This window comes from Brassica oleracea, chromosome C4 (genome assembly GCF_000695525.1).
Source record: "Brassica oleracea var. oleracea cultivar TO1000 chromosome C4, BOL, whole genome shotgun sequence".
Classification (NCBI taxonomy): Eukaryota; Viridiplantae; Streptophyta; class Magnoliopsida; order Brassicales; family Brassicaceae; genus Brassica; species Brassica oleracea.
In genome coordinates, this window is record NC_027751.1 from 42510997 (window position 1) to 42524391 (window position 13395).

At 33.7% G+C, this 13395-nt stretch overlaps 1 protein-coding gene across 1 annotated transcript; it reads right to left on the bottom strand.

Annotated features, from left to right (window-relative positions):
* Window positions 1–8584: 8584 nt before the first annotated feature.
* LOC106337378 (probable sarcosine oxidase) lies at window positions 8585–10012 on the bottom strand. Its single transcript, XM_013776476.1, has one exon. It carries the CDS (start codon window positions 9935–9937, stop codon window positions 8696–8698), a length of 1242 nt encoding a protein of 413 aa, XP_013631930.1. The 5' UTR covers window positions 9938–10012; the 3' UTR covers window positions 8585–8695.
* Between the last annotated feature and the right edge of the window lie 3383 nt (window positions 10013–13395).

The following is a 13395-nucleotide window of genomic DNA, read 5'->3' on the forward strand; positions in this document are numbered from 1 at the left end:
ATTATTCTTTCCGTTTTGAAATATAAAATATTTTTAAATATTTTAGATAAATTTTAACTTATCAAAAGTTGTGAAATCAATCATATTTTGTAGTCCATTTTGAAATTGATTGAATACATTTAGTTTATAGTTTCAATGATGTTTTTGAATAAATAAATATATATATATATATATATATATATATTTAATATATGTGCTTTAGCTAAAATATCTTATATAAGAATAGAGAAAGTATTTTTTAAATATCATTAATGTATATATTAGATATAATTGAACTGATAACAAATAAGTCTATATAATTTGATTGGTTATATATTATATTTAATAAATATAAAAATATCTAAAATATGAAAGCTATTTATGTTTTGAAACAAAATACATTAAATCATTTATAATATAAAACAGATCAGTACAATGGTTGTTACTTATTCAAAATTTATCAATTTGCTTTTAAATTGTGAGGTACTTAGTCAAAGATTTGTAAGTTTTACACTTGTAGAAAGTATACAGTTGACCTAATTAGAACCATCAACCATCTGACGTTTTATGTGGGCAAAACAGACCCTAGGGTGTTGAAAGTGGAGTGAAACATTTTGATATATATTTGTCAACGGAATGCATTATAAATTGGTAACGTGGGAATAGTTGACCCGACCGACTTATACAGTATATGATTGTCGTGCACGTCTACTTCTTCTTTTGTTATTTCTGATTTAACAAATTATTATGTCCATTTTTTCTGTGCCTATTTTCCCCTTACTTAACAAAAACAATTTCATTTATCGACCCAATTGAACATAAATTGTACAAATAGTGATTCAACTATTTTACGACATAGAACTGTTCCTCTACATTTCCAAAGGATACACGGTCGAATTACTTCGTTAAACGCTGAACCCAAATCTAAAAAAAGACAATACATACAAGCCGCTTATCATAACTCCTAACTTTGGATCCAACATCTATGTTCCTTGGCTGGTCCCGATTAATCTGGGTGGGAGAGATAAGCTTATGCTTCCTCCTTACTGTTTGACTCACTACAACAGTACTTGAGACCTAAACACACATGCAAGAACCTAACCATACAACAAGGACAAACTCGATACTAAAATGCAGGGTTGAATGGAGACAACGTCACAAAGAAGGTGGAACGAAACCTGCAAAGAAAGTGGTTAGAAACAGAACTATAAGAGCTTTCAAAAGACATACTCATGCGCTGTGAAGTTGAGTTCCAAAGAATGTTGTCTTCAATATGTGAGTGTTTTTAATATGTACGTATTTTAAAATTTTCAACACGATAATAAAAAAAAATATTTTTTTTTATAAACCCTATTGGCTGATCCGGTCGGCCCCGGAAGGAACGCACTTAATGCTACAGAGTGGACTAGCTCGAAAGCGTACCACACTGTCTGACCCGAGTTTGAAATACCTTCCGACAATAATAAAAATATATATATTGATGTAAACTTTGTCATATATAAATGATTTTGATGTTTAACTTAAACTTTTTTGAGAATATTAATAACTTGCTTTTGAATTAGTAAAACATAAACTAATAAGTATTCGTAAGAATAAAAACACCTAATTATTTATATTTGTGATCTGATTTTTTGTGAATTTTCTGATGCCAAGTGTTTTTTCATTGTTTGTATATGAAGATTTACTTTTCTTCTTAGCTCTAGAAAAATAACATTTTCTCTTATCTTGATTCTATTCTTGCAGATTTCTGTATATGATTTTAATTTTTGTGGATTTGATCTCTTCTATACTACTATAATTTGTTGTGCACTTGCAAAGTAATTAAAGAGTTACAACAAAAACCCTTGTTTTGATATAAGAAAGATCCCAAATATCACAATGTACTTAATCTAAAGATCTAGCTGCAACAAAATGAGAAGCATTGAAAGGAAAACAACTACTCCTCCCTTAATGAAATGATGATTCACATATCTTTGTGGTACTTTTATTAATGAAATTAACTTTTTACGATAGAGATTGTTGAGAACTTGAGAATGTAGGCACCAAATTTACTAGATAGGCAAATTTGATATGTAAAGCAAAAAAAATTTACAAATAACTGAATAAAAAAAAATACAACAATATAATACCGTAGTTAAAAAAGAACTAGGTTGAAGCAGAGTCGAGATTAGATCTCTTTCCTTAATCCTTTAAACGCCCGTAGTGTGCCGGTTTGATACGTTTAAGAATCCCAGGATACAACTGCTTATATCTTCAGTCTCACAGCACTTGAAAACCAAAGCCTGTCGAACCTATTTCTATGTTATATTCTCAGACACACAAAAAAAAAAAAAATAATAGGAGAAAGTGGTTTTGTTTGTCTTGGATGTGTGTGTCTAGAATGAGAAGAGGAATGACTATTATATAGTCACTAACCAAACCTTACGTTTGTCATAGACCAAACCGTAAACGTTGGCACAAAATGGAGATTCTCATCATAATTATATGGATGTGCATTTAGATGTAGGTTACAAAATCATAATCAATTTTGCATTCATACCTCCACTACTTCACATTGACCAATTTAATTAGCAAAGATATTTTTTTTTCTTTATTTCATTCAAACTTTATTTACCACAAAGTTTTTTAAAAATAAAGACAAATAAATTAAGTAAAGACTAGACTAACAAGTCTAAATTCTTTATTAATTTCTTGAATCATTTACCAAATTTCAAAACCTGAAATTTAGGTTTGGTCCAAATATCTTTCTTTCTCAGTATAAACAAAGTTTTAAACTTTGCTTTATTTTCTCCATTTTATTTACAAGAGGATTCTCACCTCATATTTCTAATATGAATATTTTGCAAATACTTTCACATTAGTCTTTCAGTTCCCATTCAAAACCAACTCCGATTTTGACACACGAGTACACTATTTCATAGTGTCCAACATCTGGTTATTCCGACGAACGTCTTCGTCCGAAAACTTACCAAAAAAATGGTCTTAAACCATATCGTCAAAAACGGGTTCCAACAGAGAATGAGGATGGCAAAGTCTCTTATGTCACACTTCATCGCTTGCTGAAAATTGACGTGGAGTAGTGAACTCGAACCATCAACATTTCAAGAGCATAAAGACCCTCAAGGATGCTACCATGACTCAACAGTTTTTTGTTGTTTTGTCCCTTACGTGAACAACTGTTTAGTCAAATTTAAATTAGCAAGGATAATCTGATGTGAGTTTAGACACTATAACTGAAGACAAATTTAGTAATTTCATGGCAAACCATAACCTTTTAAAGGGAGAATAGCTGACATGTGTTTTTTTTTTGAGAAAAGGCTTGAAGCTGACATATGATATTGGAATAAAGTTACCATCTCCGACTAACACAGAATCACTACCTCTATAAAGCTGAGTTTGAGAGAGACAGAGCCGGTCCTGGGCCATGTTAAGTGAAACATTTGCAACAGACCCCCAAAATTTTTGAAAAAAAAATTATAAATAAGTCTCCAAAAGTATTTTTTAGGCCCCCAAATTTGTAAAAATTTTTTTTTTACATAAACACAATAACATGCCCCCAAAATCTTAGGACCGGCTCTAGAGAGAGGTGATGTGGGGAGTCCATGAGATGTGAAATTGCCGTGGAATTAGCATACCATGTCTAAGACATGTAATTTTCATTGCAGTTAACTCACATGATAATTCCTCTTCTTGATAAGAGTTGTTAAATATGTACCAAAAACATAGAGCAGTGTGTTCATATCAGCCTCATATCTATTCTATTAAAACAAGAACATATCCGATTGATAAAAGTTATGTGCAACTATATTTAAATACTAACCACCTTCTATTTCTCCTTTAACAAAAACGGTTACGCAAATGATGTAGTGCATGAGATAACGAACGGTTATAATAATATGTTATATCTCTATGTTACGTTGTTTTAACTGTTACGTGAATGTGTCAATAGATTATTATAATATGTTCTATTTTCCTAGCCGGTAACCACATTATATTTTCCATGTTATGTTGTTTTAAACGGTTACGTGAATGGTGTAGTGCGCTATTATATTTCATCAATACAAAAATACACATAATAACTATGACACATGTGTATAGTTATAAACATCACAATTTTAATAATTAAAAAAGTACCACAAATTCAATATAATTAGCAAAAATATGAAAATTAAAATTAAAAAAAATATTATAAAACAAAAAATATACCCGCAATTTGAAAGGGCGGGTTAAAATCTAGTTTGATATTAAAGTCTATTATTAGATTCAGATGATACATAAGAACTCAAACATAAACTACTAGGTAGAGCAACCTCACCTGCTAAGATACCGAAGTGAAGTTCTCATTCATATAACAATTTTTTGATATTATTTAGATTTATGATTTAATCTATTTTGTAAAAGAGGAAATAAACCACTCAAAATAATACATGTATCACAAGAGTATCTAGACAGATTCGTGAGTTTTAACTTGAGAACCGTTTTTGATATCCTTTAGAACTCATGAAGATGTTCTAAAATACTTTTGAGAAATTATATTGACATGTGTCAAGCTTTTTTTCTAAAGACAAAATTACTTTAATATCTATATCAGTTTTCTATAGTTTAGAACCTTACTTTAGATATGATGTATAAAGACTATCTCTAACTTACATCTATATTTATCTCTATATTTTAAATATGTTATAAAAATGGATTTGCTTCAATATGTCTTTATAATAGATTTTTTTAGAAGAAAAAAATATATATATAAATGCTATTTCCATTCTAAATATAGAGGCCAAAGTATCATTCCTATATATTTTTCCTAGAATTAGAGCAATTTTATTATAAAATTATATATTGAAAAAAATTCACCTCAATAATAGAGTTTTCTATTTTAGAATAAGATATTGAAATGTACATTGGAAATGTTTTAAATTCTCAATTTTGAAATACTTAGTTATGTTATCCAGATAATTTTTGAGAACTCCACCTAAATACCTCCAATAATCATATGTTCTAAGACACGCTACGACTAGAAATTAATTAACGTCACTGAGAGTGTCACTTTTCCCGATTAACACTTAATTATCATCTTACGTAAATTTGTAACATTATCAATTTCTAAGCACTTGAATGTAAAAATAGAAATTATCTGATTGATTGCGCGGGCGAAGTTGATTTAAAATAATACCGAAGCACTAGTACATTAAACATCCACCATCCCTCTCTTTTAATTCTTTTTCTTATCTGCACAAAATATCATATGTCCTTAAGATCCATACCTAACTCATCTTATCGTGCCTTTACCAAAAACACTTAATATTATTATTATTATTATTATTTTTTAACACTTAATAATTTAATATTATTGAAACATATGCCTTCTGAGTCAACCCGACAACCTGTTCTCCTCGGTGTCGTTTGTTCTTTCGAGTGTCGAACTTTGAAATAAAAAAATTACATGTTTACTAGTATTATCTTGCAGTTTGGTTTCCAAGAGTTAGGCTTTGAAATGGGGATGGAAGTTGTAGAACCTTATGTTCGCCAGCAAGAAAAGGATTGCACATATGTTCCTATATATTCAAGGGTAGATTTTGATACATTTTTCACAAGTTAAAAGAGATGATTACTTAAATAACAGTTGTATGTTAATTATTATGGTTTTAATTATAAAAATTTATTCAGAACAGCCTAAATTTATATTTTTATTATTAAACTAACACATTCTACTGAAGACTTTATCAGAATGACTTGCAACTTCTGATAAAAAGACATTTCTATCAATTATCAAGTTATCTTCCTGATAATTATAGCCAAGCCATTTTAATTTAGTTTTCAACTAAATATATTCATTAAAAAATTATAATTTAGCAATTAACATTAAAAATATAAGATTTTGTCAACACATCGATGCTCCCTTCTACTCGTTAGTAATTACCAAAAATGCTCTCTCATTGGGGAGCCTGGCCCTCATTTCATATTTTCGGCGGCTCCGGTTTCTCTCAGTCGCTTCACCTGCAACCACTCCTTTTCTCGAGCTAGTCTTCTATTTTGATCTTTGTTGTCTTCTCGTTGCTGATCATCACAATCTGCTTCTTTTTAACTATAATAAAATCTGTGTAATGTGAAATAAATAATGTTGTATGTAACCAAGTGGTCTTAGTCTAGTGGTAAAGGGGTTCCAGCCAGAGCTTCCGCCCTAGATTCGATTCTTTTTGGCCACCCATAGACGTTTTAAATGGTAAGAAAATTCAGATTTCTATGAACCTCTTGGTGATTAGTTCTTGGGCCTAGAAAACCTTTGGTATCGTACCAAAATCATCAAAAAATAATAATAATAATAATGTTGTATGTTTTATTGGTAAATTCGAAAATAATTTGTTTGATATTCGATTATATAAATGGATATGACTTGGTGGAATTTGTTTGTTCTATTTTCTGCCATCGTTTCTTTTTGGTTTCTGCGATTCATGTGCATTGGAGTTTTCTCTCTCTCTCTCTTAGAATTGGTATACTGGGTGTGATTACAAGAGTTATGACCCTAAGACTTGGATTTTCTTGGACAGCAAAGTGTTCATCGCAATGGTAAATAATATCCTCCTGATTTAGTGATAACAAGAAGCGCCTTACTGATATTGATCACTTGTATGCAGGCCATTTCATAAACGTGAATCATTGTGTTGCTCTGCACATTGAATTATGAATTATGATAGCATTCTGTTTATGTTCACTGCTAAAGGATGAGAAGGAAGTATTTAACTATTGTACACTATTCACTAGAATGTGATTTCTTCTACTGTTCGGAAAAGAGCAAAATTATATATGGTGAAAGTTAGCAGCAGGTATATAATATTTGACGAGATGGGATAGCCACATATTCCTATGTCCAATCCATTTACCTGCGGTGAGTAAGAACACATCCAACCATGGACTATAGACAAAGAATCTCAGAATAAAAAAATAAAAATATGAAAAACATGAAAGAGGAGAGAAGTAGTACGAAAGAGGCAAGAAAGAACTTCTCATTTTAGAACTTTAGTATATATATTTTTTTGAACTTAACTTTAGTATATTTTTAAGAATATCCATTTCTAATTGGATTTACTTAATAAATAAAACATAATTAATCATTAAATTAAAAAGATTAAATTAAGACTAGTTTTTGGTTAGAGCAACTCCAATGCTAAGAGCCCATTAGGAGCTCTAATGAATAATTTTATAGTTAATTGGGTGATTTGAAAAGTTTAGAACTCTTGTTAGTGTAATTGATTTTTTCATGGTCCAATGGGAGAACTCCTGTTAGAGGTTCTTAAATTTTTTTTGTTTTGATAACTTAAGGTAAAATACTGTGTCAAAGAGTCAATCATTCACCAATTGGTCATAGCACGGACAATATATACTTACCCAAAATCACTAACTAATAACAAAACCAAGAGACAGTTGATGAGATCATACCTGCAATTTGCTTTTAGCGATTGAAAGTGTTGTGCCGCCAACTAGCAAAGATCTCATCTCTGCACTCAGACTATCCTCTTTCGTTTTAACATCTTGTTCAGTGAGTTTACAAGCAACTGATGTCTTCTCCACAAGCATCTTTCTTGCTTCCGGCCTCTGACGCATCTCTTCAAGTTCATTAGTACATCTCAAGCAATTAAAGCTCACTGAGTAGATAAAGACAAAATATAAACTTCTTATGGTGAAAAGTCTTGATTCTTTAATTAAGTAGTGCATTATTAACAACAAAAGACCACTCCTTTACGGGACTATGTCCACACTACTAGTCCTCAAAACACATCTAGTTGCTTTGAGTGAGTTTCTACCTAGCTTCAATCACATTCCTAAAGACACTGCCAGTAATTAAAAATTGATGCTTTACACTCTGAAATTGATCAAAAAAGCAAATGGGTAAGAGGAAAAAAACCTGAATAAGCGACTCGAGTTTGGGCTGAAGGGATAGCTTCTTCTCCGTGGCTAATTTGAGAGCAGAAGAAAGACTCTCCATAGCCGCGTTAGCTCATGGTCGAACTCTTCCCACTCGATAACCTTCACATCCTCTTCTTCTCGATCGCTTCTTCTCAACTTTTGGGACGAGTTTGACCCTGTTTCTCTTTCCATCAACAGTTCTGTCGGAGACTACGCTGACGCAAGTCTCTACGAAAAGATCCATATATCTTCTTCGTTCGACTTTCATCACCAATTTTAAGGAGCGTGATTCGGATCAGAAAATATCGAAAACCCTAAATTCGATCAAGTGGTGATGATTCGTTCGACTTAGCAAGAAACGAATAAGAGAGGTATGACATGGATCCGTGGAATCGAAGTATTGAGGATGAAGAAGCTTCTCAAGCTTATCTGTCCTTCAGATTTCGCAGAATTTTTTTGAAGGTTAGGAAAGACGGAGAGAGAATCTAAAAAGACTACAGCCAATACGCATGAGCCACGTAGGGGTCTTTACTGATTCTTCTTCCTCTTAGTTTAGCACCGGTTCTGTCTAATTATAGCCTTTTTCATTTATTTTTTTTCTTTTTTTTCTTTAGAGACTCTCCCTAACCATTCAGAAAAGATTATCACCACACAAGTTCTATTATGCTTTATGTAAGTGGCAATTGAAAAAGACTTGAAATATATATATATATATATATAATAAAAGTTTTACACTCTTCTTCTTCAACAAGCTTGTATTTTTATTCAACAGTTGACACTTTGTAATCAAATGTAACAATACAAATTTTATTCAAAGGCAACTACCAAGTATCACCTGGTCAGGATACTCTTTGGCATTCCCTTTAGGATTCTCTTCAAACCTCCGGAGACTAAACTGCTTCATCTCAACTCCTCCTCCAGCTTCTCCCTCCGTCGCCAGCTCCGCCAATATCCTCCCCACCGCAGGCGCCATCTTAAACCCATGACCAGAAAACCCGCCGCCGACCACCACATCTTTCCCAAACTCCCCACCGAGAAAATCAATGACAAAGTCCTCATCTGGCGTCATTGAATACATACAAAGCTGAGTCGCTACAGGTCCTTCAGTATCAACCATCCCTCCAAACCTCTCCTTGATCCACTCTTTAAGCTCTTCTAGCTTCACTCCCGGCCCCCATGGCCTCTTGTCTGGATCGCAGAGGTAACCACCGTGAACCGCCACTTTGATAAGTCCCGGATACTCCAGAGATGGAGTTCCATACACGTAAGGAGTTCCGTAGGACGCGAACGTAGGGAACTCTGAGTCTATCGCGAACTTGTCCTCGTGGCCTTCTTTTATTCTCCAGTAACACACCGTCGTCTCAAGCGGCTCCACCGGAAACTCTATCCCGGCCACCGTTTTCACCAGCTTACCTATCCATGCACCGGCAGTAACAATACACTTTTTACCGTGGAACTTCTCTCCTTTCACCGTGCTGACTATTACCCCTCCCTCGTTTTCACCGTCTTTCTTTATGTTAGCCACTTTGGTGTTGTCTCTCAAAACGGCGCCGTTCTTTAACGCCAGCGTCTGGAACATGGAGACGGCTTTGGTCGGTTTGATAACTCCGCCAAGGTCCGTCGAGACTCCGATCCAGTTCTCCGGGATATTGATCCTCCCGGAGAAATATTCAGACACGGTCTTTGAGTCCATGACCCTGTGAGCTAAGCCGTGTTTACGACACGTGGCGACAACAGAGAGGAGGCTCCGCTGGTCCTTAGGGCCCATGTCGAACTGCTGAGTTGGGAAATGGACTTTGTATCCGATCTCGGACTGGGCCTGAGCCCATAACTGAGCTGACTCGGAAACCATGGTGTAGTAGTAATCCTCCGGGTAAGTGGCGCGTATGGTACGTGACTCGCCGTGGGAAGAGCCACGGTGGTGGAGGAAGTCGAATTGCTCGAGGAGGAGAGTTTTGTGGCCTCTTTTGGCCAGCTGGTACGCTGCAGAGCTTCCCATAACTCCTGCTCCGACGATAATCACGTCGAATCGGTGGTCGCCGGAATATTCCATGAGGAATGTTAGTGAGAGAAACAAAGAAAGAAAGAGAGAGGGTTGATTGAAGGTCGGATAAGCGTATGGTTGGTAATGGTATTGCTGCATTATAAAAGCAAAATGTGTGACAAGTGGACAAAGCTGATATTATAATCACGACACTGCCCTTTGGTCATGTCTTTTTCCTTCTACCTTCTTCGTTGAACATGTCAAATAATCATAACAAAATCACGTTATACATGACGGAAACAAACAAACAAAAAGAAGCAAAAAAACTAAAATGTCTTACTAAGACAAAATCGTCCAAGTACATTAAACTTAAAAGTTGTCATAAGGCTTGGTATATATCTTTGGGATATTCGATGTTGTAAGTGGCCAAATTTGTACTCGATGAAGCAAATATCACGTTCACGACAGTTACTATTTCGAGACGGCTTTTATGTGGGGATGGATGAAAGTTGCCACAGTTCATGAATTTATTAAATTATTAATGACCTTTAGTTATCTAATAAAATATTAGTAGTAGTTAACCACCGTCAGCAACAAGTAATCATATTTATGTTTAAACACAGTTCTTGTTTCTTTTTCAACAAAAATAATTCTACCTAAAAATTTAGGTACCCAAATTGGTGATAGATTAACAATTGGTGAAATAGAAAACTGAAAATCGCATACCCTTTTCTGTTTTTGAGTATGTTTAACAACAGTTTAAGTGCCGATTATCCCAATATATATCTTCCAGTGTGATGAATAAGCCAATAATATCGTTAATCTATAAAACAAATGGTACGATATTAGTCTCAAGAAATTTATATATGCTTTCCCCCAAGTCAAGTTGATTTTTTTTATAAATACGGTACATTAATCTTTTTAGTTCAAAAAAAAGTGTGCGCTTGATGTTGGGTTAGGATGGGTTGGGTTTTATTGGCGTGAAAGGATATCGCACAGATGATTCTGAGGCGGATTGTTCCGAGCTGCCAAATAAGTAAGAGAATCAATTGGCTTGGCCAGCTTTTTCACGGAGCTATTTCCAAATGAATAAGTTCAGCGATCTTCTATTTGTTTGATATTCCGTTGTTTTTTTTTTTTTTGTAATAATTCTTGTACTAGATTATCTTGATAAAAATAACAATAACACTTTTAAAGCAATTTTACCTCTTTGAAGGGATTATTAATAAATGGAGCTTTTTAAGTCAAAAAGAAAAACAATTGTGCAACTTTGTAAAGCTATTCTTATTTATAACACTAACCCGTAAACACACTGTTTTTGTGATTTTCTCCTAACTAGAATTCAAGCTCTACAGTTGTGTTTTTTTTTAGGAAAAAATCTACAGTTATTTGATATTCGATATTTCAGTTTCACGATCTTTAACAATATAGAAATGATAACAGCAACATTTTTTGTGAAATCGTGATTCTGAAGTTTGTTTTTACTAGTTGTAGTCTCGGGGAATATGATAGAATGAATATAGAGTCACTTCCCTCTTTTCTTAGTGCTCACAATTCGTTTTCTTGAAAAGACAAATCCCTTATCCAGTTGCTTATTAGATCAATATCATAAACGAATATTGAACATTCATAAGACACTCGTACACACTCCAAACGTATATGTAGCTTATTAGCAATAGACAAATCATTATTGTCCACAATTTACAATTAGCTAGATCTAGTGTTGACAATTTGTTATAGGATTTTGAATGTATATATTCTTTAAAAAAAAATTGTGCAACATTATAATACACATTAGAAAAAAAAAACAGTAAACTAAAATGATTTGTTACAAAAACAGTTTTGTCAAAACTTATAGGTTCAGTTGTGCATAACTCATGTGTTGTTTTATAACTTCATATTTTATTAATCATAAGCTTTTGTTTACATAGTCTTGATGAAGATCTATTATAGTTGGAACATAATAATGAAAGTAGTAAGGAGGACTTGTTATTATCGATCTGATTGGTAATTGCCGTAGTTTTAAAAAATTTGCTGTAGAAAAAATTCTGTATACTTTTTGTTGTGGCTTTAGATTTTATTGCTGTAGAGGTTTATGGAAAACTCCAAAAAAATGCTCTAAATTTTTGGCTCTACAGAGCACTCGTACAGATGTAGGTTATTTTAAAAGCTGTGATTTTTAAATTTTTATTAAAGCTTGATTGCTGTGAATTTAGTGCTCTAGAAATAAATGGAGCCGTGGACAGCACCCACAACCACTTCCAATCACACTCATGCATATAGAGCATGATTATCCCATGACTCTTAAGGGGATTTCTTAATGATTATTTTAAACTTTAAATGTAATTAAGTGGGGTTAAGAACTCTAGTTAAGAAACTCCCATTTTGAGCGTCCAATGGGAGTTTCTTAATTAGGGTTTCTTAAAAAAAACAAAATTTAAGATAAAATTTATTTATTAAATAAAACATATTAAAAGATAACGTTTAAAACATAGATTTAAAAAAAAACATAAAAATAAAGACTAGTACAATAATCGAGAATAATTTGGAAACACATCTGAGTTTAGTAATTGTCTTCTTGACGTCCAAATTTACGACATATATATTCAACCAAATCAGCTTTCAGTTGTTGATGCATTTGTCTATCACGAATTCTTGTTCGAACACCCATCATATTGACGATATTTGTAGGTATATCTGTAGAATACGTGAGATCCACATGTGAAGTTCCGGTGTCTTCTCCTTGTTGGAACTCTAAAACATCAAACTGAGTGTATCTATCTTGTTCGTCTCTACTATCATATATGGAGTATGATACATGCTCTCATAATCTTTCTGATTTTGACTTTATCCCAAAAAAGCGCTGGATTTTTAACAATGGCAAAACGAGCTTGCAAGACTCCAAAAGCACGCTCGACATCTTTTCGGACAGCTTCTTGATGTTGAGCAAATAATCTCGCTTTCGGCCCTTGTGGTATTGGAATAGATTGGATAAAAGTTGCCCATTTCGGATAAATACCATCGGTGAGATAGTAAGCCAAATGATACTCACTTCCATTGACAAAGAAAGTGACTTGAGGAGCTTGACCGTTTATTATTTCATCAAAAACAGGTGAGCGATCAAGAACATTTATATAATTTAAGGTACATGGGGGTCCGAAAAACGCATGCCAAATCCATTGATCATACGAAGCAACCGCCTCTAAAACGATTGTGGGTTTTCCTGAACCACGTGAATATTGACATTTCCAAGCGGTGGGACAATTCTTCCACTCCCAATGCATACAATCGATGCTTCCGATCATCCCGAGAAATCCTTGACGCTCACCAATATCAAGCAAACGTTGGAGATCAGCGGAGGTTGGTCTTCTTAGGTACTCATCGCCGAATAAATATATTATTCCTTCCACAAAATGTTCCACACATGATCGAGTCGTGGTTTCACCGAGTCGGAGGTATTCGTCAACAGCATCAGCCGCAATACCATATGCCAAGACACGAATGGCTGCCGTACATCCTTCCGAGAG